At 39.8% G+C, this 27,959-nt stretch overlaps 1 protein-coding gene across 1 annotated transcript in view; it reads left to right on the top strand.

Annotated features, from left to right (window-relative positions):
* LOC118836912 (sodium-dependent phosphate transport protein 3-like) overlaps positions 1–27,959 on the top strand; it is a 53,996-nt gene that overhangs the window by 9,138 nt on the left and 16,899 nt on the right. Inside the window, exons 4-7 of the mRNA XM_036744015.1 lie at positions 19,517–19,750; positions 19,840–19,927; positions 20,280–20,366; positions 24,616–24,734. Coding sequence (XP_036599910.1) covers positions 19,517–19,750; positions 19,840–19,927; positions 20,280–20,366; positions 24,616–24,734 — 528 coding nt within the window. The remainder of the gene's footprint in view (positions 1–19,516; positions 19,751–19,839; positions 19,928–20,279; positions 20,367–24,615; positions 24,735–27,959) is intronic.

The following is a 27,959-nucleotide window of genomic DNA, read 5'->3' as shown; positions in this document are numbered from 1 at the left end:
GCCAGGCTAAGAAATATTATCTATATTCAGAAGAGAATGGGGAGCCATTAAATATTTTTGAGCAGTGGAATGACATAATCAGGGCTATGCATTAGGAAGAATAACCTGGGTGGAATATACTGGATGAAATGGAAGGAGAAAGGAGAAAAACTATAGTCAAAGAGAAGAGTTAAGAAGCTATTGTAAGTCCCTGGGAAGAAGTGGGGCCTAAAGTAGAATGCTGGCAGTACAAATGAAAAGGAGGGGGTGGAGGTAAGGAACAATATGGTGAGAGAATTGGAAGAAAATGGCACCCAATGGGAACTAAGTCTGAAGGGAGATCAAAAAGTCACAAATGACTACAAAGCCACGAGGATGCATAACTGTTTGTAACTAGGGAATTGATTGCATCATTGATAGAAACAGGTAAAAGATAATGAGGAGGCGGGAGATTTTAAATAGTGAGTTCCATTTTAGAAGAGTTGATCTTGAGCTGCCCCTTTACCAGGGGAAAAGGGCACCCAGAAAATTGTTGTTGTTTTTGTCATTTTGTCCTTCATTCTCAAAGAGGACCATGACATCAGGAAGATGATGCCATGTCTTGCATGTGACTTGGACTCAAGTGAGAGAGGGTTGTGCAAGGTCTCCAGCCTCACTTTCTCCTCCAGAGCTATCTGGATCCAGTGGCAAGATATAGATCAGGATGACTAGAGATGGCCCCCACCCAGAAAGTAGATGGAAATGTCTAGCTAGAGCTGGACAAGGAGGTCATAGAAAGATGCAAACCATTGCTTCACAGAACCTTATGATCACAGCTTCGGAGCTGAAAGGACCCTTAAAGTTCACCTAGCCCAGGGCTTCTTAACCTGAAGTACAGGTATTTAGGGTTTTTTTAAGTATTCTGATGACTGCATTTCACCATAGTTGGTTTCCTTTGCAATCATATGCATTGTATTGCATGTATTTAAAAACATGATTTTGAGAAGGGGTTTCTAGGCATCACTACATTGCCAAAGGGATTCAAGAAGCAAGAAAAGGTTAGAAATTCCTGATCTTGTTTAATCCCTTCTTTTTGTGAAAGAGGAAACTGAAGCCCCAGACCAGGTAAGTAATCTGCTTAATGGAATAAAGCCAGGATTCAAAACCAAGCCCCTTGACCCCAAAGCTGGTACTCTTCGTTGTAGTGTATTGTTATTTATTTGTGAGTCAACTGCATAGAACTGAGAGCAATATACAACAAGAATGGATGAGCTCACCAGGGGCAAAGGGCAAGGGAGAGAGCAGAAGAAAACTAAGTAAAGACTCATCAGGAATGCCCATATGAGGAGATTGGGAGGAAAAGGAAGGATGCGGAGAAAGAGAAAATGGCAAGGTGAAAGGCCAAGGAGAACAATACTTTTTGCTACAAGCACACATCCATTAGGGGAGAAGGGCCCTCAGAAAGGTTCAAGAAAAGGTTATTGCATCCAGGACTATAGAGGCAACAGCCCCCTGGATTCGGCTTTATTCAGACCTCGTCTGCAGTACTGTGTATGGATCAGGAAGCTTCATTTTGGAAAAGACACTTAAGGTGGAAAATGTCCCCAGGAGTGCAACCAGAATGCTGAAGGAGTCAAGACCGTAAAGACCAATCAAAGGAACTGGGGATTTTTGGCATGGGGAAGGGAGGACAAGTGAATCACGACAGCTGTCATCAGGTATATGAGTGAAATACTTTCATTTTTTAGAGAGATTAGACTTATTCTGTTTGCACCCAGGAAACAGAACTTGAAGCAATGGGTAGAACTTACCAAAAATGCAAATTTAGGCTCAAGATAAGGAAACTTTTCCTATTTTCCTAAAAATATTTCCTAAAAAAAAAATTTCCCCTTAAAAATCCAAAGAGTAATGGGCTGCCACACGAGTCTTGAAGGGGAATGCGCATGTATCTAAGTAGCATTATAGCTGTTGCTGTTGAGTTGTTTCAGTCATGTCTGACCCTCCATGACCCCATTTGGGGTCTTCTTGGCAAAGATAACCTGGTTATCTTTGGAGTGGTTTGTCACTTCCTTCTCCAGTTTATGAGGAAACTGAGGTAAGTAGGGTTAAGTGACTTGGCCAGGGTCACACAGCTAGTAAGTGTTTGAGGTAGGATTTGAACTCAAGTCCTCCTGACTCTAGGGCCAGCACTCTCTTCTCTGTAGTGCCACGTAGTTGCCCAGTAAATAGTATTCTATATTACTATTAATATCATTGCACAGAGTTTTCTATTTTTATCACAAGGATTTCAACAAGTATCTAAATGTAGCTCAGTTGTGTTCCTCCTACAAAATATTCCAACCCCCACGTTTGAGCATTTGTATTGACTGAAATAGACCCTCCTCATCTTTACCTCTTTGAGCCCTTTATTTCTCTCAAACCCCAACTCTAACATCATTTTCTCCATGAGACCTTTCCTGATGATCTCCACTCTTCTAGAGCCTCTCCCTCAAATTACCTTGTATGTATTTTGTATATGCCTATATACAATATGTATATATTGCTCTACCCTGGTCCTCGCACTCAACCAGGCTTACATTATCATCTTCAACTTCTTACCCAGATTTATTCCACATGTCCAACCTGCTCCCAAGGCTCATCATTTCTACCTTCCCAATATCTATCCTACATATCCATTCTCTGGACTCATTTGGCCTTGTGCAGGTTCCCGTATCTTACACTGTGAATATTGCAATACTATTCTTGCAGATTTCCTTGCCTGAAGTCTCCTTACCATCTTTCCAATATTCCTAGACTTTACTCTCACCCTCACCACCATGCACTCTAAATCTAGCTACAATGGCATTCTTGTTGTTCCTCAAACTAGATCTCCCTCATAACTTAAATATTTTTCCTCCTAATCTCTGCCTCCTCAATTTCCTGGCTTCTTCAAGCTTCAACTCAACTTTGGAAAGAGGCCTTTCCTGGCCTCTTCTCACTTCCTTTCATCTATAAGTCAGTCAATAGTCACTAAGAAAATAAATATGTACAAAGTGCCTACTGTGTGCCAGGCACTCTGCTAAGCAATAGGGATACAAAGAAAAGTAAAAGACAGTCTTTGATTGTAAGGAGTTCACAGTCTAATAGGTGAGAAAACATGTGCTAACATGTGCAATATGCAAATGATCTATACATATCTATGTATTTGTCTATCTATCTGATAATTCAGAGAAAATCAACAAAGAGGAGGTACTAGAATTGAGAGGAACTAGGAAAGGCTTCCTGTGAGTGGAATTTTAGCTGGAGCCTGAAGAAAGGCAGAAAAGCCCTGAGGTAGCAAATAGGAAGGAAAAAAATTCAGGTGGTGGAAAGCCAGTGAAAATGCTCAGGGTAAAGAGAGAGTGTGTTTTGTTGTAGGAACAGCAAGGAAGTCAGTATAACTGAATCACAGAGTAGAAGGGAGAGTGTAAGATATCAGAAGAGTAGAAAAGTGGGAAGTGGGGCGTGTTATTGAACACACCAAGATATCATTTCTAGGCCCCAGCCCAGTCTAAAACCTGCAGATTAACCAAGGCAGGAAGTACCAGAGCAAAGGGGAGACTGCAATTCTGCTCTTCTGAACCACCAGAGTTTTCCAACTAGCTGATAGTGGCTGAGTACAGTAGCAGTCTTCTGGAACTCCAACAACAGGCAAATCCAAAGGTGTATTGTTCAGACTCAAACCCAGGCCAGAAGCATGCAGAACTCAGACCAGAGAGTCAGAGATCAGATTTTGGCACTCTGGGAACACTGAAAGTTTAGAGGTCCCCAGGCTGAACTGTACCTGAGAGATTGGAAAAACACAACACTCAATGCCCCCAAGAAAATAGCAACAAAATGAGCCCAGACATTTTCTACAGATGTGTGTAGAGCCCAGCTCTAACACCGATTCTAAAGCCAGAAATTAGGGGAAAATCATGAGCAAACAAACAAAAAAAAATCCTACAATTAAAAGGTATTCTGTTGACAAGGACAAGACACAAACCCAAAAGAGAATGACTCCCAGACTTCTACAAGTAAAGTCGAATTGTTGGAAGAGATGAAGGAAAAGTTTTTTAAAATTTAAAATTTTTTTTATAAAAGCAGGTAGGTGGAGAAGGATTCTGGGAAGATAGTGGAATGGGTCAGAAAATTCCAAGCTCTCCAGATTTCCTTCGCAAATAAGACAAAACAGTGCCTCAGGATGAATGTAGAGTCATAAAAATAAACAAGAATTGGGGGAGAAAAGTGGTCCTCCTGGGAAAAATGGAGAAGATCCAAGGTTTTATCCCTGTGAAGGGTAAACACCTCCAGGCTAGTTCCACTGAAACAGCAAGCAGCAAGCCCTGGGGAAACCTGGGTTGGGAGGTAGTCTTGGCTCCAGCCACAGGAATTTTCACCTTGGACAGTGTGGGGAGTTGGGTATCTGAGCATGGGAAGACTGATGGAATGTCTGCTAATAAAGGATGCCAGGCCCAGCTGAGCTGCCAAGATGCACCCTGGGTGAGAAGGAACCAGCACATGCCCTGGTAAGTGCAGGGATGCCCACTGGCTGTGGATACTTACAGGGGGGAGGAGTTTTTAGTTTCTGTTCAGGACAGAGGGGAGAATTGAAGGAAGATCTGAGGCCAGAGACACCATCCCTCATTCCCCATGACTAGAGTTGATTACAATAACAAGACTCTATAAGTTTTTTTTTAAATGAATAGGCAAAAGAGAAAGAACACAACCATAGAAAGTTACTGCAGGATAGAGAAGACTGGGGCTCATCTTCAGAGGAAGATATTGAAGGGGAAAAAAAGTCTCTCCTACCCCAAAGAGTAATGTCAAATGATCACTTGCCCAAAAATAATTCATTGAAGAACTTTAAAAAGACTTTAAAAATTAAAATAAGAGAGACTGAGGAAAACATTAAAATAAGAACAATCCAAGAAAAACAAGAAGATTATGAAAAGAAAGGCAACCAACTAGAAAACAAGATCCAGAATCTTAAGGAAGAAAGTAACTCCTTGAAAATTATAATGGGGCAAGGGGAAGCCAGAGAAGTTATAACAGACCAAGAAAGAACAAACTGAAATGTAGAGAGTGAAAAAATAGAAGAGAAAGTGAAACATCTCATAAGAAAAAACAACTGATCTGGAGAGCACATTGAGAAGAGAAAACATAACAACAATCAGTTTACCTGAAAGTTGCAGTCAAAAAAAGAATCTTGATACAATAATACAAGAAATAGTTAAAGAAAATTGTCCTGAAGTGTTAGGACAAGAGGGGAAAGTAGAAATAGGGAAAATCCACTTATCACCACCTAAAAGAGATCCTACAGGGAAAACTTACAGGAATATCATAGCTAGATTCTTAAGCAGAAAATATTATGAGCAACAAGAAAAAAACGTTCGAATGTGGCAGAGCCACAGTTAGAATCACACAAGACCTAGCAGTGGCTACATTAAGAAACCACAGATCTTGGAACACTAAATATGGAAGATCAAAAGAACTGGGGTTGTGACTGAAAATAGAATATCCAGCAAGGTTAAGCATAATCCTGAATGAAAAGAAAAAAAGGGCATTCCATGAATTGCTAATCCTTCAGGATTTTGTTGCAAAAGGACCTGAACTCAATAGAAAGTTTGTCATACAAGATCCAAGAGAAATATTAAATAAATATCAAAGACTCAAGGACTATCAAAGACTACAAGGACTCAATAAGAATAAACTGTTTACTTTTTATACGAGAAAATGTAAATCATTTGTCTAAGACTGTTATTAGTAATTGGGTAGTTTGAAAGAAAGATCTGGGTAGAGCTGAGTATGATGCGATACAAAAAGCAAACCATGTAGGATAAGGTAAAATGTGTGATTATCTTATATAAATGAGATGCGAGAGGAAGAACTGACACAGAGGAATTAGATGGGGGAGGAGAACTGGTAGTCTAGAACCCTACTCTTATTGGAAATAGGTTAAAGAGGGAACTATATATATATATATATATATATATATATATATATATATATATATATATATATGTGTGTGTGTGTATGTGTGTGTATACATATATATAATATATATGTGTGTGTGTATATATATACATATATATACATATGTGTGTGTGTACACACACACATGGGCAAAAAAATCTGAATTCAGAAAGAAATAAAAGGCTAAGGGGATAGGGAGGGGGAGAAGAAAACAGAGGGATCTCTATGGGCGGTAGGTTAAGTAATAGGAGGGCAAGATTGTGGGTAGAAGTAAAGTAGAGGGTTGAGGAGGGTGAGAAGAGATACATATAAACATAAAATAAAGATCAGGAGTAGAATTTATTAGGGGAAAAAAGCAAGGATATAAATCATGATCTCAGACAAAGTTAAAACAAAAATAGATTTAATCAACAGAGAAAAATAGGGAAACTATGCTATATGTCAGCCATATTAATCAATATTGTTTTAGACTATTTAAAATAACTAGATAGTATAAGGTTGGAATATTGATATGGTATAGGAAACAATGAGTTAGTGGACTTAGAAAAATATGGAAAGACTTGGACATATGAAGGAAGATGTTATCCATCCTTAGAGAAACAGAGGACAAATGAGTATAGTACGGTTTTACATAGATGCATATGAATGTATATGTCTACATCTGAGTATGATTATAGATATCTAAGTATATGTATGTGCATGTAAGTGTATTATGTGTATATGTATATATACATATTTGTGTGTATATGTATGTGTGTATAAGCATATATATACACACAAACATGTGTATACACACACACATATATATCTATGATTCATTATACTCTTGTAGGGAAAGGAAAGGGGGAAAAAAGAACAAAGTAAGAAGTACACAGCAGAGAACAAAAGACAACTTACAAAGAAGCAAAGAAAAGATGGACAACTCTCAATATAACACATAGTATTTATTATATAGGTTTTCTTGAAACAGAAATTTGATGCATAATTAGAATCCTCTCTTATGTTCTGCTGTGCACATAAAAAAAAAAAGGCAGGTAGGTGGCATAGTGGATAGAGCCCTGAGATTGGACTCAGGAAGAACTGAGTTTAAAGCTGGCCTCAGACACTTACCTAGCTGCATGATCCTGGGCATGTCACTTAATCTCTGACTGTTTCAGATTCTTCATCTGTAAAACATGCAAAAAAAAAAAAAAAGGCACAAACCTTATTCAAGAAACAAAATCCTTGAAAATAACAATGGACCAAACAAGAGATAATGACTCCATGAGACAATTAAAAATATTAAAGCAAAATCAAAACATGCAAACATTAGAGGGGAAAATAATGTATTTCTGAAGAAAGACAAATGAATTGAAAAAGAAATCAAAGATAATTTAAGACTAGACTACCATGAAAACAAAACCAAAAAAAGAGCCTAGATATCCTATTTCATGAAATCATAAAAGAAAACTGCCCAGATCCCTTAAAACAAGAGTGAAAAGCAGAAATTGAAAGAATTCACCAGTCACCTCCTGAAAGACCCAAAAAGAAACTCCCCAAAACATTGTAACCAAAATCCAGAGTTTCCAGGTCAATTGCTCAATAACAATTAATTAAGCACACATTACATGCTAAGGGCTGGGTGTGTAAAAAAAAAGGCAAAAGATACTTTCTATTCTCAAGGGGCTTAAAATTTAATGGGAGAGAAAAGCAAACATCTACAAAGCAAACTATATACAGGATAAATAGGAAGTAATTAACAGAAGTATGTCACTGGAATGAAAAGGGGTTAAGGAAGGTTTCCAGGAAAAAATGGAGGTCCTTTCTTAAGTTGAATTGCAACCATTCAAACTCTACTGCAGAGAGCACAACTCAGATAGGGCTGGCCACATTGTTTGAATGCCAAAAATGCATTTGTTCAAAAGACTATTTTACAGAGAACTCACACAAGGCAAGTTCTCATGTGGAGGTCATAAGAAGCAATAGAAGGACATTTTGAAGGTCTTTGAAGAACTTTGGAATCATGAAAGACATTGGCATAGGACCACCCAGCATAGCATCCCTGTATCAAAGAAAGTGCTGTGCTCTATGAGAAAAACAGAATTGCAGTAACTCAAAAGAAACTTGAGATACACAAATTTAGAGACATCTCCACTCCAAATTTTCATGTCAATTATCTGTGCCCAACCTGTGATAGAGCCTTTGGAGTTCATACTGGTCTCATCAGCTGTAGTCAGACATACTGTACCTTGACCTTAACATAGTGATGTCAGTTTGATTCTGTGTTGGCAACCAAAAATGGGCTCCTTAGCACTTAGTCAACAAGTGCCCTTGACTAGTTTGGCTTTTTCCCCTGAACTGAATGCTGTTTGTATGTTGGACTGGAGTAAGCTTGTCGGCCCCTTCACCTTGCTTCTCTTGCTTAAGCTGATGGAAAGAACCTGTGCTTTCCCGGTCAACCCCTGCACCTTGCTTAAGCTGATGGAAAGAACCTGTGCTTTCCTGGTCAACCCCTTCACCTTGCTTAAGCAGATTGAAAGAACCTGTGCTTTCCCCTGCGTACCTTACACCCCCGCAGAAGCCGGATGGTTAAAAGCAGCTCCCGTTGGAGCCAGAGGCTGCTATAGCCACAGCCACAGCCACAGCCGAAGCAGGAGCTGCCAGTGGCAGAGCTGACCTACGGGAGGAAGCTGAACAAGGACTTCAGGCCAGTGGGTAATCTTTTTACCATAGAGGGGGAAGCATGATTTTGCTTTATGCAATCATGCTTCTCTGTAGCCTCCTGGTTACTCTTTCAAGGTGTACTTATTGGGCCTGGAAATTTTTGATCAATATATCAAAATGGGGTTGCTGGTTCATGAGTTGGTTACTGTGGAGCCTAAATATATGTTTTGATTCTTCTGCCTTCTACTTTGAGAGTTTCTTATATCCGGCGGTTCCGAACCTTTCAGACATATATATGATCCTCTTTGAGATTATAAACTCTGCCCTCCTAATACATTTGGTGATGAGGACGGGATCGCTAGGTATAAGATCTCTATTTAGAAGCAGAACAATTTCAGAGGAAGAGATGAATATCCCAGGATGGGAGGATCCATTTTATTCCTCCCTAGCAAAAGAATTGGCTAAAAAAGCTGGACCCTGTGAAAACTGGGAACCAAGGCTATGGAGAGGAGATCCTAGGGATTTGGAAAAGTATTTACAAGAAGTTGGGATTCAGTCAGGGGCATCACTATCTAGGCAAAGCTGGATAGTGTTATCAGCCTACCGGCTAGTATACGAAAGATTGAGATTAAGTGAAAGACATGGGGGCACTCCTACCCCACAGGAAGAAGGGGAATCTCAGATGGCAGGAGACCAAACTGACTCAAATGAGAACTTTTCTATTAATGTGGCTAGGAGCAACAGGAGACCAAATAAGCCAAGAGTGCATTCCAACCCAGCCCAGAAAGAGCCTGACTGCCTGCTTCGTCCTAGCCATGGTGGCAGAGGAAGTGAGTGGGGGGGAAAATGAGACAATGGTAGGGGCTGAGGCACAAAACACTACTGGGGTTCAGGATGTCCCTCACACAGAGAATAGGAGATGGTTAAATGATCAGACAAGGGCTCGACCCATACAAAGGAGTAAGACAGAAACCCGAGGTGAAGATTCAGTTACAAGGGAAATTCAGGAAGATTTCTCACTGCAAGAGGTCACAGATATTTTGAGTAGATTCAGCCAAAGAATAGGAGAACCATTAATATCTTGGATGGTAAGACTCAGTGATCAAGGGGCCAGTGAAATATCAGTAGATAGGACAGACTGTATAAGATTCATAGGTATCAGCCATGATCCTCTAGTTCAACAAGCTTTTAGGAACATCATCAGCAAGGAGATGGTGATAGCAGGACTACTCTGTTGGCGTTAGCCGCTGTGGGATGCAATAAGAGATATGCTACTGATTCTATGTGGCCCACTGAGCACAGACCCTGGTATTCACTTAGAGATTGTATCATGAGACTAAAGGAGGAGGTGATGAAGACTGCCATTATGATAGGAACCACAGACAAATATTACAATGATCCAATGGGACTGCCTCATAGGAATTTAATAATTAGGACAGCTCCCCCTGCTTATAAACAACTAATTTTGAATTTATTACTTGGAGAAGTAGGGAGCTGTCTTACAACAGTGATAAATAAGATTTTACAGTTACATGACTTAGGTGACTGGGGAAGGGATAGATCTCCTCGAGAGAGAAGGGTGAATAACCAGCAAACTTGGCGCCAAAGGAGAGTAACAAGGAAAGAAATGTTTACTGCTCTATTGAGAGCAGGGGTAGGTTTTGAAATGATAGATGGCATTCCAACCAATGAATTATACAGAATGTATAGAGATAAAGGACTTGATAACAGGAGAGATAGGGAAATAAGAACTGCTCCTGCAAATGCTACAGATGTTGAACCTTCAAACCCAAGTGAATCACATGAAAGGGAATACTAGGGAACAGGCCAAGCCCCAGTCCAAATTAAGGAAATACACAGGCTGGATTGCAGACCTCACATTAACTTGACCATATATTGGAAAAATGGGTCAAGTACGGTAACTGAGGCATTAATAGATACTGGGGCCGAGGCCACCCTTATTTATGGAAATCCAGACAAGTTCAGCCATGGAACTCCTATTACCATTACAGGACTAGGAGGGACTGAAATATCAGCCAGGCAAGTTAAATTAATGATGAAAATTGGACAGTTGCCCAAGAAAGAATATAGTGTGGTTATTGTGCCTATTCCCGAATACATCATTGGAATAGACATATTGAAGGGTATGACCTTAAATTTACCCGAAAGGAAATACCAATTTGCTGTGAGGAAAATGGGCATTAATGCAGTCTTAGTGGGGAAAATCAAGATGGATCCAATCACTTTGCCCGAACCTTCTAAAATAATTACTTTGAGGCAATATCGTGTGCCAGGTGGGCAAGATGAAATTGCCAACACAGATTCTTTTCAAGAACGAAAGACAGTAACCAAAGGAAGCCAGGGAAATCAGTAGATCGACTTGAGGAGGGAATGTATTCCAAGAATGGGGGACAGACACAGGCAAGAGATGGAGGGTGTTGTTTGTAGAACAGCTAGGAAGCCAGAGTCACTGAATTAAAGAGTAGTTGTTGGGGAGGAAGGTCTAAGAAGACTGGAAGGGTAGCAGCCAGTTAAGTTATGAAGGGCTTTGAATGCCAGACAGAGTATTTTGTATTTGATCCTGGATGCAATAGAGAGCCACTGAAGTTTATTGAATAGGGGAGTGACATGACTGAACTTGCAATTTAGGGAAATCACTTTGATGGCTGAATGGAAAATAGATTACAGTGAAGAGAGGCTTGTGGTAGGCAGACCCACCAGCAGCTATTGTATGAGGTGATGAGGGTCTGTGGGTAGCTAGGTGGTACACTGAGTAGAGCACTGGGCCTGGAGTCAGAAAGACTCATTTTCGTGTGTTCAAATATGGCCTCAGTTACTACCTGTGTGACCCTGGGTAAGTCATGTTTGTCTCAGTTCCTCATCTGCAAAATGAGTTGGAAAAGGAAATGGCTAACAATTCCAGTATCTTTGCCAAGAAAACTCCAAATGGAGTCACAAAGAGTCAGACACAACTGAATAATAACAACAATGATGATGGTCTTCACCAGAACGGGTGCAGTGTCAGAGGAGAGAAAGGGGAAAACATTAGAGATGCTTCAAAAGTGAAATTGACAGGCCTTGGTAACAGCTTGCATATGGGAGTGACAAGTCCAAAAGCCCCAGGGACTGGCAGGATGGTGCTGCCTTCTACACTAATAGAGAATGTGGAGAGGGGGTGGGTAAGGGGGTAAGATAGTGTTTGGTTTTGGACAGGTTGAGATTAAGATTTCTACTGGGCATCCAGTTCTAGATGTCTAGTGGCTAATCAGAGTGGGAGTGCAGGGATCTCTTTGCTGGTACTGAGGCAGGATTCTCTTGCTTTGCCTTGGCTTGGATCTGGATCGCAGTCCTGGTTGCAGGTCCTTGGGGGAGGAGGAGCACTGCTGTGTCAGAGCTTATGGTGGCTGTGAAGGAGTCCTTCTGGTAGCTGCAAGGCAGAAAGGAGTGCTTGCACTCGCAGACCAGACCACAGGCCAGGAGAGGAGTATCATACCACCTCAGAATAGAAGTAGCTCTGAAAACAGCAGCACAAAATCCATGAAGCTTGGGACAGCTCTGGAAGCAGTCATATATAGACAAAGAGCTCCAAAGTAAAGTAATTGGCTGGGAAAATGAACAGACAGCATAAAAAAACCTCAGACTATAGAATCTTACGTTGGTGACAAAGACGATCAAAACAAACAGCCAGAAGAAGTCAACAAAGTCAAAGATTCTATATCAAAATCCTCCAGGAAAAATATGAATTAGTCTCAGGCCATGGAAGAGCTCAAAAAGGATTTGGAAAATCAAATAAGACAAGTAGAGGAAAAATTGGGAAAAGAAATAAGAGTGATGCAAGAAAATTGTGAAAATGTGTCAACAGGAGACCCCCAAAAATACTGAGGAAAATAACACCTTAAAAAATAGATTAACCCAAATGGCAAAAAAGGTTCAAAAAGCCAATGAGGAGAAGAATGCCTTGAAAAGGAGATTTAGCTAAATGGAAAAGGAGATCCAAAAGGTCACTGAAGAAAATAATGCCTTAAAAATTAGAATGGAGCAAGTGGAAGCTAGTGACTTTATGAGAAATCAGGAAATTATAAAACAGAAGCAAAAGAATGAAAAAAATGGAAGACAATGTGAAATATTTCATTGGAAAAACCAATGGCCTGGATAATAGATTCAGGAAAGATAATTTTAAAATATTTGGACTATCTGAAAGCCATGATCAAAAAAAGAGTCTAGACATCATCTTAGAAGAAGTTATCAAGGGAAACTGCTCTGATATTCTAGAACCAGAGGGTAAAATAGATATTGAAAGAATCCACCAATTGCCTCTTGAAAAAGATCCCGAAAAGAAAACTCCTAGGAATATTATAGTCAAATTCCCAGAGTTCCCAGGTCAAAGAGAAAATATTGCAAGCAGCCAGAAAGAAACAATTCAAGTATTGTAGAAACACAATCAGGATAACAGAAGGTCTAGCAGCCTCTACATTATGGGATCAAGGGGCTTGGAATATGATATTCCGGAGGTCAAAGGAGCTAGGATTAAAACCAAGAATCACCTACCCAGCAAAACTGAGTCTAATACTTCAGGGCAAATTATGAATTTTCAATGAAATAGAGGATTTTCAAGCATTCTCGATGAAAAGACCAGAGCTGAATAGAAAATGTGACTGTCAAATACAAGAATGAAGAGAAGCATGAAAAGGTAAACAGGAAACAGAAATTATAAGGGACTTAATAAAGTTGAACTGCTTACATTTCTACATGGAAAGATGATATTTGTAACTTGTAACTCATGAGACCTTTCTCCTCAGTATTAGGATAGTTGAAGGAAATATATACAGGGGGCACAGGGTGAGTTGAATATGAAGGGATGATATCTAAAAAAATAAAATTAAGAGGTGAAGGAGGAATATATTGGGAGAAGGAGAAAGGGGGAGATAGAATGGAGTAAATTATCTCACATAAAAGTGGCAAGAAAAAACTGTTATAATGGAAGGGAAGAGAGGGTAAAAGGGAATGAGTGAACCTTACTCTCATCAAATTTAGCTTAAGGAAGGAATAACATACACACTCAATCAGGTATCTTACCCTACAGGAAAGTAGAGGGAAAGGGGATAGGAGGGAAGGATGATAGAAGAGAGGACAGATTGGGGGAGGAGGTAGTCAAAAACAAACACTTTTGAAAAAGGACAGGGTCAAAGGGGGAAACTGAATAAAGGGGGACAGGATAGAATGGACAGAAATATAGTTAGTCTTTCACAACATGACTTTTATGGAAGTGTTTTGCATAATGATACATATATTACCTATATTGAATTGCTTGCCTTCTCAAGGAGGGTGGATAGGGAGGGAAGAGGGGAGAGAATCTGGAACTCAAACTTCTAAAAACAAATGTTAAAAAATTATTTTTACATGCAGCTGGGAAATAAGATATATAGGCAATGGGATATAGAAACCTATCTTGCCCTACAAGAAAGTAAGGGCAAAGGGGATGGGGGGGTGGGGAGTGATATGATAGAGAGGAGGGCAGACTGGAGAAAGGGACAATCAGAATACATGCCATCTTGGGGTGGGGGAGGGTAGAAATGAAGAGAAAATTTGTAACTCAAAATCTTGTGGAAATGAATGTTGAAAACTAAAAATAAATTTTTTAAAAAAAAATATGAAGCAGGTACCTCCATGGAGAAGGTAGGGGTAGGGTAAGCCATAGGAGTTGTAAAGAAGAAAAGGTTTAGAAGATCATCTATGGACAATGGGAGAGTTAGTTGATAAGGGAATTACAATAGGATTGCCTAGCAGCAGTGAGGACAGTTGTGTAACATAAATTTGTAGAGGACCCAGTTGGAACAATTGTATAATTTTCTCTACCCTCATTCAGTAGCACATGTGTAGGAGCAACAGAAGTGAACAGTGAGAGTGAACCAAGGCTGAGGCTTAGAAGGGCATAATGGTGAAATGATAAAGACTTAAAGGTTTAAAGATTCAAGGGAAAAGAACAACGAAGAATTGAATTTTGGCACCGAAGAGTCAAAATCTGGGGAGCTGGTGGGGAGGAGTGGCTACTTCAAGGGAAATGGCCAGTTTGAGAGTTAAGGGGTCAAGTGATCTGGAGGTCACAGTGCAGATGAAGCACAGGGTTTTGTAAGTGAAGGCAAAAGGAGAAGTGAAACGCCAATACATTATGATCAGATAAGGGGATTTCATAATTCTTGAACATGGAAATGGTTCATCTGCTGTTGATGCAGGATCATAGGCATGATCGTCTTTGTATGTGGCTGAGGTGGGATGAAGGAGTAGCTCATGGGAAGTGGGAATAGGTTGAGGAACTGAGTGATTAAGGAGTTTGATATGTTCAATATGTATGTTGAAATCTTAATATGAAGGCAGAAGTTAGGAAGGAAAGAAAGCTTGGAAGCCATGTATCAAACTCACTGCAGAAAAAAGGAGAGTAACCTAGGGGATTTAGACAATATCTAACAGGATTTTGATTAGGTGGTAAATATGAATAGCATACATCTCAAAGAGAACCTGGAAGTGGTAATAGAGAACAAGAAGTATTCCAATTCCACCACCTCACCCAGAAGTCCAAGATGGAACTTAATAAATGTAAACATCATAACTTCCATTTGGATTCAAAAATTCAACTTCACAAGGCCAAGAAGAGGCTGACGTTAGGTAACAATTTTCCAGAAAAAAATTTGGGTGTTTAGTAAGTTCCTTATGGTGAACCACAGGATGTGGTAGCCAAAAAAGCTAACATCATCTTTGACTATAAAAGGAGTGGCATTGTTTCTAAGAATGACACAGTAAGAGTTCTGCTTTCCTCTGTCCTAGTCACATCTCATCTAGAATATGTTCAGACCTGGTGAGTCCCCTCATTTAGAAAGGACACTGCTCAGTGCAACACCTGTCACATCTACTAAATATTTGTTGATTGACTGAAATGATCCAGAGTGGGGCACACAGAATGTTAAAGGGCCTCCAGTCCATGTAATATGAGGATCAGATAAATGAAATAGAAGACTGGAGAAGAGAAGGAGGAATATGGCATGACAACTGTCTTCAAATGTTTTAAGTTTCAAGTGATGTCACGTGGAGGGAGGATTGGGCTTATTCTGTTTAGCTGCACAGAGAAAGCCTAGGAGCTGCAGATGGAAATTTCTAAGAGACTAACTTAGGCTTGGTATAAGGAAAATCACGGGGTGGGGGGTGGGGTGGGGGGTCAAGATGGTAGCCGGAAAGCAGGGATTTGCTTGAGCTCTCTACCAGGTCCCTCCAAAAACCTATAAAAAATGGCTCTGAACAAATTTTAGAACTGCAGAACCCACAAAATAGCAGAGGGAGGCAGGGCTCCAGCCCAGGACAACCTGGATGGTCGCTGGGTGAGGTCTATCATGCCTGGAGCTGGGAGCGGAGGGGAGCAGAGGTAAGCGTGGGTGGCGGCAGGACACCCAGACCAGGAGCCAGGCGGAACAAGCCCTAGCGCACTGAATCAGTGAGCTGTGGCAGTTACCAGACTTCTCAACCCACAAACACCAAAGACAACAGAGAAGGTTAGTGGGAAAAGCTGTGGGAACAGAGTGGAAAGAGTTAGCTGTTCAGCTACTGCCCCAGGGGCGGTGGAGGTGGTGCAGCTACAGAACTACAGTGGCAGTTGCTTCCGGCCACAGGCACACCTGGTGGGAGGAATTAAGTGGCGGATCAGAGCAGGAGTGCAGAGTCTGCTTAAGATTTGCATCAGGTCCAGGTTGGCAGTTCTTGGGGAAGGAGGAGTGCCAGTGTAGCAGGGCTGGCTGTATAGAAATAGCTCTGAAAACAATAGCACATCCCCTCAAGCTTGGAACAAAGTACTCTCTACTCTTCAAGCAGTCATACCATGACGAAAAACTCAAGAGTCAAGTAAGTTGGCTGGGAACATGGCCAGGCAGCGAAAACACACTCATATTCAGTCTCAGAGTTTGGAATCTTTCTTTGGTGGCAAAGAAGACCAAAACATACAGACAGAAGAAGTCAGCAAAGTCAAATAAGCCTACATCAAAAGCCTGCAAGAAAAACATGAACTGGTCTTAGGCCATGGAAGAGCTCAAAAAGGATTTGGAAAAGCAAGTTAGAGAAGTAGAGGAAAATTGGGTAGAGAAATGAGAATGATGCAAGAAAACCATGAAAAACAAATCAATGACTTGCTAAAGGAGAACCAAAAAAATACTGAAAAAAATACTGAAGAAAACAACAACTTAAAAAATAGACTAACTCAAATGGCAAAAGAACTCCAAAAATCCAATGAGGAGAAGAATGCCTGGAAAAGCAGAATTAGCCAAATGGAAAAGGAGGTCCAAAAGACCACTGAAGAAAATACTACCTTAAAAACTAGATTGGAACAAGTGGAAGCTAGTAACTTGATGAGAAATCAAGATATTATAAAACAGAACCAAAGGAATGAAAAAATGGAAGACAATGTGAAATATCTCATTGGAAAAACCACTGACCTGGAAAATAGATCTAGGAGAGATAATTTAAAAATTATTGGACTACCTGAAAGCCATGATCAAAAAGCGAGCCTAGATATCATCTGTCAAGAAATTATCAAGGAGAACTGCCCTGATATTCTAGAGTCAGAGAGTCAAATAGAAATTGAAAGAATCCACAGATCACTTCCTCAAAAAGATCCCCAAAAGAAAATTCCTAGGAATATTGTCACCAAATTACAGAGCTCCCAGATCAAGGAGAAAATACTGCAAGCAGCCAGAAAGAAACAATTTCAGTATTGTGGAAATACCATCAGAATAACACAGGATCTAGCAGCTTCTACCTTAAGGGATCGAAGGGCTTGGAATACGATATTCCCAAGGTCAATGGAGCTAGGATTAAAACCAAGAATCACCTACCCAGCAAAACTGAGTATCATGCTCCAAGGTAAAATATGGATTTTCAACAAAATAGAGGACTTTCAAGCTTTCTCAGTGAAAAGACCAGAGCTAAACAGAAAATTTGTCTTTCAAACACAAGAATCAAGAGAAGCATGAAAAGATAAACAAGAAAGAGAAATCATAAGGGACTTACTAAAATTGAACTGTTTTGTTTACATTCCAACATGGAAAGATGATGTGTATGATTCATGAGACCTCAGTATTAGGGTAGCTGAAGGGAATATGCATATACATATGCATATATGTATGTGTGTGTGCATGTATATATATATATGGGTATGTATATATATGCATGTGTATGCATGTATATATGTATGTGTATTATGTGCATATATACACACACACACATATATATATACATATATATATATATACATATACATATATATAGACAGAGGGCACAGAGTGAGTTGAATATGAAGGGATGATATCTAAAAAAATAAAATCAAATTAAGGGATGAGAGAGGAATATATTGAGAGAGGGAGAAAGGGAGAGATAGAATGGGGTAAATTATCTCGCATAAAAGTAGCAAGAAAAAGTGGTTCTGTAGGAAGGGAAGAGAAGGCAGGTGAGGGGGAATGAATGAATCTTGCTCTCATCGGATTTGACCTGAGGAGGGAATACATACACACTCAATTGGGTATCTTATCCCACAGGAAAGAAGGAAGAAGAAGATAAAAAAGGGGGGACAATGGAAGGGAGGGCAGATAGGGGGAGGAGGTAATCAAAAACAAACCCTTTCAAAAAGGGACAGGGTCAAGGGAGAAAATTCAATAAAGGGGGATAAGTTAGGAAGGAACAATATATAGTTAGTCTTTCACAACATGAGTATTGCGGAAGGGTTTTACATAATGATACCCATATGGCCTATGCTGAATTGCTTGCCTTCTTAGGGAGGGTGGGTGGGGAGGGAAGAGGGGAGAGAATTTGGAACTCAAAGTTTTAAAAACAGATGCTCAAAAACAAACAAACAAAAAAGCTTTTGCATGCAACTAGGAAATAAGATACACAGGCAATGGGGTGTAGAAATTTATCTTTCCCTAGAAGAAAGGAAGGGAAAAGGGGATTTGAGGGGAGTGGGGTGACAGAAAGGAGGGCTGACTGGGGAATGGGGCAACCAGAATATACGCCATCTTGGAGTGGGCAGGAGGGTAGAAATGGGGAGAAAATTTGTAATTCAAACTTTCGTGAAAATCAATGCTGAAAACTAAATATATTAAATAAATTTTAAAAAAATAAAAAAAAAATAAGGAAAACCACCCAAAGAATCAACATTTCCAAAAACAGAAAGGAAAGGATGTCTGAAAGCAGGGTGAGATTCTGCTCCTCAACGACTTTCGCAAAACACAAAAAAGCAGCAAGATCCTCCTGTGCACAGATGTGGAGATTCTTTTTCAGGTGTGGGTTGAACTAGATGGACACTGAGGTTGCTAATCTCTCTGAAAATCTGTAATACAGATTTTAAAGCTCAAAACCCAGGGAAGTGAAGTCATTTAATTCCAGCCACACAAGTAGTAAGCAGAAGGATGAGGAGATTACAGAGCAGGCATTATTTGTCACATTATGTACCAGGTACTGTACGAAGTATTGGGGACACAAAGGTAAGCAAAAATTTCTGTCTATATCCCCAAGGAGTTGATATTCTGCTGAAGGGAAGATTACCCATATTAAAGGAGACTGGAAAGCAAGAGAAGGAGTATTAGAGGGCATGGTGAAAAGATTGCAGGGAGTAATGTGGAGGCCTGGTTCCTGGAAAAATAAGGTGAAAGACTCACCTGTGAGTGCTATGGGTGTGCCAGGCACTATACTAGGGGTAGAATCTATGGTGTGACCCTAGGCACACCCTTCTCAACCTCAGTTTCTTCATCTGTAAAATGAAAGTTGGGCTTGATAATCTTTGAAGTCTCTTTGAATTCTCAATCTATAATCCTGGGATATCACATACAACTATACTATCGGATGCTAGCTGAACTGTTGACTTTCCTATAAGGCAACCATTTAAAAAAGTTATTTCCTTATCTTGCAGGTCCCAGTATATGATTGGAGCCCAGAAATCCAGGGTGTCCTCCTCAGTGCTACTCTCTATGGCTCAGTTATTACTACAATCCCAAGTGGGTATTTTGCTGGAGTTTTTGGAGGAAAGAAAATAGTTGGTTTATCATTGCTTACCAGCTCAGTTCTCAACCTCTTGGTACCACTGGCAGCAGACTATGGACTGCTTTACTTGTTGATCGTAAGGATAGTACAAGGCCTGGCTCAGGTACCAGTATTCCTTCAAAGTAGGCGAGTAAAATAGATCATGCCTCAATTTCATTCACAGTCCAAAATTTCTTATCATCTTGATTTCAGGGGATGAACTACAGCGCTCTGTCTGCATTTTGGCCAAAATGGGCTCCACCACTGGAACGTACTCAACTAAGTACCATTGGTTTTTCTGGTAAAGACTCTATTACAACAGTTGTATTACATTTCTATCCCTCTTTATCTTTCCCCCTTCCATCTTGGTGTAACCAGAACAAGAATTCTTCAAGATAGAAACATACATAAACTGGAATTAAGGAACTTAAGAGCTAGAGAGGAGATCAACGGCCATCTAGTCTAATTCATGCACAAATTTAGAATGCTATAGACACAACACTTTGGGACCCCCTTTCTTATTTAACCTTAAATATTGTGCAGATTGGAAATGTGAGTTATTTACACTCCCCTTAATTCCAATAGTTTACAAGCCACAGAAACTTTAACTTCTAGTGCCCTAACTCCTAACTTACTCTGTATATTCAACTCAGGTACAACATTGGGAAATTTCATTTCTGTCTTTGGGGGTGGATTCCTCTGTGAGTACCCAGGCTGGCCAAGTATCTTCTACATATATGGTAAGTGACTTCATCTCAAATCCACCTGTTTCCAATTTTCGAGGTTTTACTCCTAGAAATTTTCATCCCTTATGATATCTAGAAATATCCCCCATTAAAAGTTCATAAATAATTAGGTTTAGAAAAGACAAGAAGGAATTTTACTCAAACCTCTAATCCAGAGAAAACTGAAATAATCTTTTCAAGGCCACATAGTAACTTAGTGGCTGAATCAATATAACTAGGGTTCCTTCATTCTTTGTCTGGTGCTCTGGCCCGGCTCATTCTAAAAATATTATTTAAAAAAAAAGTTAAAAGCACTCTTGACTTGCCTATTTTGCAAACATGTTTCAGTCAGTCAAGCAAAAACATTTGTTAAGCACCCAATATGACGGGCTCTGTGCTAAATGTTTGGAATATGAAGAAAGGCAAAAGATAACCATTGGTCTCAAGTCACTCACAATCTAATGCGGAGACATGTAAACAACTATGTAAAAACAAACTATTGATGGGATAAATTAGAAATAATCTCAAGGGGAAAGGCACAAGAGGAATTTAAAGCCTTTCCTGGAGAAAGTGGAATTATTCCTGGGGCTAAAAGGCAGAAGCAGCTATGTGGTGCAATGGATAGAATGCCAGGCCTGAAGTCAGGAAGACTCATCTTCCTGAGTTCAAATCTGGCCTCAGACACTTACTAGCTGTGTGACTCTGGGCAAATCACTTCACCCTGTTTGACTCAGTTTCCTCATCTGTAAAATGAGCTGGAGAAGTAAATAGCAAGCCACTTTCGTATCTTTGCCAAGAAAACCCAAAATGGGGTTACAAAGAGTCAGACACAACTGAAAAATGGCTGAATGACAACAAAAAGCAGTGATGAGTAGGGAAAGTATTCAAAGCATGTGGGACAACCTGAAATGCCCAGGGATAGGAGAGGGAATGTTTTGTGTAAGGAACAGCAAAGGAGCCAGTATCATCAGATCCCAGAGGATGAGGGTGGGGTAGGCACAGAGAAGGGGTGAAGTGTTACAAGATGTAAAAAGACTAGAAAGTAGGGGAGGACCAGGTTATGAAGGACATTAAAAATCAAACAGATTTTATATTTGAGCGCAGAAATGATATGGAACTACTAGAGTTCATTGAAAAGGGGGAAGGCATAGTCAGACTTCCATTTTAGGAAGATCAACTTAACAGCTGAGTGGTAGATGAACTGGAGTGGGAAGGGATTTGTGAGGGGATGACCAACCAGAAGGCTATTGCAAGTCTAAGTGTAAGAGGATAAGGGTTTGCATCAGACTAGCAGCTGTGTCAGAAGAGAAAGGGATGTAGGGAACTATTATGTTGTTCAGGAAACATTAATTATTATATTGTTTGAACCTAACTTAAGGGGCTAGAAATTATCTAGCCCAAAAGCTTACTGTAGAAGATGGACTAAACTCAGACACTCCTGGAAAGCTGGATGGCTTCAGGAAATGTTTAGGTATCACTCAGGTCTTGTTTTGGGTCTACCCAATGCTTGCCTTTTGGGTTCCCTAAATTTAAATGTTTATGTTTATTGATATACATCTCAATGGATCTTGCTTGGGAACTGCCCTCTCTGCAAAATTGCTTAACTGAATACTAGAGGTTCCTGTGGTGATACTCTCATCTGAACCTTATAAAACATAAATCTTGTAGAGACTCACAAGGGTTTCACACCTTCTAGCTCTCTGCTTTGCCAAACAGCCTATTAAAATTCTTTCTAAAACTATTTCAGTCTTTGGGGTTCATTCTCATGAATGACAAGAACATCCAGAGAGATGTAGTAAAGGTAAAATTGTCAGAATGTGGTAACAAATTGGATATGGAAGGTAAGACAGAGTGAGGAGTCAAGGATGACACTAGGTCTTGAGCCTGGGAGACTAGAAAGATGGTGGTACTCTCCACAGCAATAGAGAAATTAGGAAGAAAAGAGAAATATGAGGAGTTCAGTTTTAGATATGTTGAGTTTAAGATGTCTGCAGGACATACAGTTCAAGATGTCCAATAGGCAGTTGCAGATGCAAGAGTGAAAGACAGCAGAGAGATCAAGACCACATAAGTAGATCTGAGAATCATCAGCCTAGAGATGATAAGCATCCATGGAAGCTAATGAGATCAACAAGCAAAACAGTATAAAGGGAGAAAAGAATAGGGCCCAGGGTTAAAAAGAGTGACCTAGATGAAGATCTAGCAACAGAGAATGAGAAGGAGTGGTCAAATAGGTAAGAGGACAAACAGAAGGAAGTAGTGTTACCAAAGCCTATGAAGAAAAGAATATTAAAGAAAGGAGGGTGATCATCATTGTCAAGTCAAAAGTCAAGAAGGAAGAGGATTGTGAAAAGGTCATTGTTTTTGTTCAGTAATTTCAGTCATGTCTGACTCTTTGTGACCTCATTTCAAGATTTTCTTGGCAAAGATTCTGGAGTGGTTTGCCATTTCCTTCTTTGGCTCATTTTATAAATGAAGAACTGAGGCAAACAGAATTAAGTGACTTGCCCAGGATCACATAGCTAGCTAGTAAATGTCTGAGGCTGGATTTGAATTCATGAAGCTAAGTTTTTCTAATTCCAAGCCCATTGCTCTGTCCACTGCACCATTTAGTTGCCCAAAAGGTCATTAGATTTGTCCAGTAAGTAACTTTGGAGAAAGTAGTTTGAGTTGAATGATTAAGTCAGAAACCAGATTGTAGAGTGTTAAAAAGAGAGTGAGAAGAAAAGCAGCTGAGGCATCTAATGTAGATGGCCTTCTCAAATGTGGATAGAGAGACATGGGCATGTTTGTAGATAGTAAGGAAGTAGCCAGTAGACAGGGAGATACTGAAGTGAGAAAGTAAGGATGATAGGGAAACAGTGTGCTAGAGAGGACAGGATGGAATGGAATTACTTATGCATGTAGAATGGTTTGCCTTGGCAAGGAGAAAAGCTACTCATGTGAGACAGAAGTGAAGAAAGAGATAGTGGCAGAAAGTATCTGGGTTATATGAAATGAGATTGAAAGAAGAGAGCTCTCAATGAATGGCTTCAATTTTTAAGTAAAATATGAGGCAAGGTTCTCAGATGAGAGGATGGGAAGTCAGAGAGTTATGGGTTTGAGGAGGGATGAAAAAGTTTGGAAGAGCTAATGTGCTAAGTAGGATGTTTAAGTAGGTAGGTAATTAGAGAAATGTAAAAGAATTGCATTGTCATAGGGAAGTCCCAGTTGAGGTTATATAACATAAATTTATTGATGCTTTGTGATATAAATTTGTAGTGTAACTAGTCAACACAGTTCCATGATTTATTTTCTCTACCTTCATCAGTATGTATAAGAGTGTAAACAGGATGTGGTTGAAGAGATCAAAGGTTGTTGCGTTTGTCCTTCATTCTTGAAGAGGACCATGACATCAGGGAAATGATGACGTGACTTGCAGTTGACTTTCATTTGAGTGAAGGAGGGCTGTGCAAGGTCACCAGCCTCACATTCTCCTCCAGAGCCATCTGGGTCCAGTGGTCTGATATTCATGAAGATGATTGGAGATGGCCCAGGATACATTGGGAGACCCTGGCCCTTTCAGAATAAGGTCTTTTCAGGTTTTCACTTTGAGTGAGATAATGCCAACATTCAGTGAATAGGCCTCTTAAGAAATTAACCAAGGGATGGTGCCTTTAATCAAAAACTCAAGAAAGAAAGAAAAAATCAAACTGGGAGGGGAAGACCCTCATGGTTCCTGGCCAAAAGAAAAACAGTTACTATTTAGTATTTACATTCACTCTGTACTAGGAGGGCAGGGACCTATTGTCCAACCTATGAGCTCCAGAGTGAATTGGGTTTAAGGCTTGGTATTTGAGAAAGAAAGCTAGCCAGAAATCATAACCCAAAGTTAAGGAGGCAGCCTTCAGACATCCCATCAAAATATACCTTCCTCTGGGCACAGCACCTTCAGGGAGGGGAACAAAGGGGAGGGGAGGGGAGGAGATCAAAGACTGAAGCTCTGTAGGGCAAGGTCAGCAATATGGCAAGGGTTACAGGTGCTCCTGGAAACAAACTTAGAGAATTAGATTAAGTGGAAAATAATGATGTGAGTTAGAAAGCTGAGTAAGCTGGGGTTAAATGAAAACCTAAAAGGACAATATTGGCTCAGTAAGAAATGAGTAGAATTCTGTGTTTGATGACTTTTACAAGATGGGGGTGGGGGGAGCACGCCAACTTGGGACAGAGTCATATCAAATAAGAAACAATTGTAAAAGTATTAACTTGGTCCTCTTTTCCTTAGGAGGCATTGGCTGTGTCTACTCAATTTTATGGTTTGCTTTGGTTTACGATGATCCCGTAAGTCACCCACTTATAAGTGACAAGGAAAAGGAATACCTTATTTCTTCAACCACTGTACAGGTGTGTTAAGAATGATAGGTGGGGTGAGAAGATTCTGGGGAGATGGCGGAGTAGGTCAGAAAATTCCAAGCTCTCAAAATTTTCCCCCACAAAAGAGTTAAAATAGCACCTTAGGGGAAACAAAATGTGAGTGGAGACAAAGAAAAATGGGGGCACAGCAGGGGTTTTCCTCAGACAGTTTGAGAAGATCTGAAGAGAAACCCCAGGACTAGGTTTGGTCCCAGTGAGGAGTAAACACCTCCAGGCTAGGTTCCATTTTAACAACCCAGAAAGCTATGTAAACAACTAGTGGCAAGTCCTGGGGGTTAGTTGGTCTGAGAGGCTGCCTCAGGCCCCAGCCACTGGAACTTTTCACCCTGGGATAGGGAGAGGAGTTGTGCTTTTGAGCCCAGGGGGCAGCTAGGTGGCATAGTGAGTAGAGCACCAGGCCCTAGAGTCAGGAGGACCTGAGTTCAAATTTGGCCTCAGATACTTGACATACTTACTAGCTGTGTGACCTTGGGCAAGTCGTAACCCCAATTGCCCTGCCTTCCCCCCCCCCATAAAACAAAAACAAACAAACAAACAAAAAAAGAATGATAGTTGGCTTGGAAAAGAAAAAGTCTGTATAAAATTTCTTAGACAATGATTTGGGATCCAAGGTACATAAATAGCTAACAAATACATAAAAGACCAAAAGTAATTTCCCAATAGATAAGTGGTCCGAGGATATGAACAAATGGTACTCAAAAGACAAATTGCAAATTATTAATAGCAATGTAAAGACTCCTCTAAATTATTAATAATGAAAAAATACAAATCAAAACAATACTGAAGTTTGACCTCACACCCAGAAATTGCCATAGATGACAAAAGATGGGAATAGTTAGAGTTGAGTGAGCTGTGGAAAGATAAGCATGTTGGTGCATTGCTGGTACGGCTGTGAATCAGTACGACCGTTTTGGCCAGAAATTTAGAATTATGCAAATAAAGTGACTAAAATGTCAATACCATTTGACCCAGAAATTCCACTACTAGTCATATACCTCAAGGAAGATGATGATAAAAATAAAAGATGTATATACACCAAAGCATTTCTAGAATTACTTTTTGTAGTAGCAAAGAACTGGAAACAAAGGAAATGTCCATTGATTGAGGAATAGCTAAACAAACCATGACATGTGAATGGAATGGAATATGACAGAGTTATAAGAAATCATGTGTGATGAGTACAAAGAAGCATGGAAACAGCTACATGAACTAATAGAGAGAAGTCAGCAGAGCCAAGAAAACAATATACACCATGAATACAATGATGGAAATGGAAATAACAACCACCACAAAACAACTGAAAGTTGAAAAGATAACTAACAGCCTGGAACAAGAGGTACAAAAGTTTATCTGAGCAACAAAGTCACTGAAAATTAAAATGGACCCCAAATGGAAGATAATGACTACATGAGACAACAAGAAATATTAAAACAAAGCCAAAAGACCAAGAAACTAGAAAATACATGAAATATCTTATAGCAAAAACAAATGACCTAAAGAACAAGTAAAGGGGACATAATTTAAGAAGTTCTGGACTACCTGAATACCATAAGCAAAAATCAAACCTAGACATTCATTTTGAGAAATCATAAAAGTGTGACAAATGAAAAGTCCAAGAGACATAGTTTCTGTGTAATTAATAATCAATTTATTAACTATGACTAACAAATAATTAATAAAATTAGGTCAGTGTCACTCTCAGAAACCAAAGACTTCACCTGAAGAATACTGAATGCTTAAAATGCCTTTGGAAAAAAAGGCATACTTGAGGGTGGAAATCAACTCTGATTGGTTAACAATCAGTGAGAGGTGGATATATTAATGAAGAGGTGAGCAAAAAGTTTCAGCTCCTCCTGCTGAGAATGTGACTCAATCATGAGGCTCAGTTATCACCAGCAATCTGGACAGAAGAATCTATTGCTACCCAAACTACTCTGGCTGGCTTTCCCCTTCATAAGTTGAGTTACCCTAAATTCTAAAGGATGATTCCAAGGATAGGGCCTTATATCCTAAGGACAAGATCTAACCTTGACTGGATTCTGTTTGTAAGGTCTCCTATTTGGGTGGAGATCCATCCAAGATCAATAAGCAAATATTCTGAGGATTTGGTCAATCTCATCTATCACCAATGTTCTTTAGAGACTGGCTGAATAGCCTGCAAGGCACTGTTTTCTGAATAAAGAAATAGGAAAGGAAAACCTTAATCCTAATTTAATAAGTGGTCATTAATATAGGGGAGAAATAACCATTTCTCTCAAAAGAAAATTGCCCAGACTTCTTAGAACCAAAGAGCAAAGGGAAACATGAAGAATCCAATGGTAACCTCCTGAATGAAACTCCAAAATGAAAACTTCTAGGAACATCTGAACCAAAATCCGGGCTTCCAAGTCAAAGAAAATATACCACAAAAAGCCAGAAATAATTTTAGTTCTGAGGAGTCACAGTCAGAATCACCCAAGATTTAGCACCATGAAGAAACAAAGAGCTTGGGAAACTACCTAACAGAAGCATAAGACATAGTTTACTACCAAGAAAAATTTACTCAGCCAAACTGAGTATAATCCTGGAGGAGATCAATACTTAAAGGAATTAGTTCAGTCTATTCTGTGGAAAATCAAATACTGAAGCTGAAGCTTAACTATTTTAGCCATATAATGAGAAGACAGGACTCATTGGAAAGGACTCTAATGTTGGGAAGGATTGTAGGCAGAAGGAAAGAGGGATGGCAGGGGACAAGATGGATAAATAATGTCATAAAAGCGAGAAATGTGAGCCCGAATAGACTTTGGGAGGTAGTGAAGGATAAAAGGGCCTGGTGTGCTATGGTCTATGTGGTCAAAAAGAATTAGACACAAATGAATGACTGAAAAACACCAAGTACTCCTGATGAAAAGATCAGAGCTGGATAGAAAGTTTGAAATATGAGTCAAGAGAAATATCAAAAAGTAAACTTGAGTGAAGATCCGTATCAGAGACTTGAAATTTCAACATACCACCGCTAACTTCCAAGGGTAACTCAGGTAAGATATGAGGCACTAATAATAAAACTAGCAATGAAAAGGTTCTCCTTAGAGAACATTAGAAAAGGTTTTCATTTATAGAAAGCTGAGAAAGCTCTGGACTTAAACACACTGACCTCCAAAATTCTGAGAATTCGGCCTAAGTCAAATATAGAGCTGATGTGAAGAGCTACTA

This window comes from Trichosurus vulpecula, chromosome 2 (genome assembly GCF_011100635.1).
Source record: "Trichosurus vulpecula isolate mTriVul1 chromosome 2, mTriVul1.pri, whole genome shotgun sequence".
Taxonomy (NCBI): Eukaryota; Metazoa; Chordata; class Mammalia; order Diprotodontia; family Phalangeridae; genus Trichosurus; species Trichosurus vulpecula.
The sequence above is the reverse complement of the archived record's forward strand: the minus strand, read 5'-3'. Positions and strand labels throughout refer to the sequence as shown.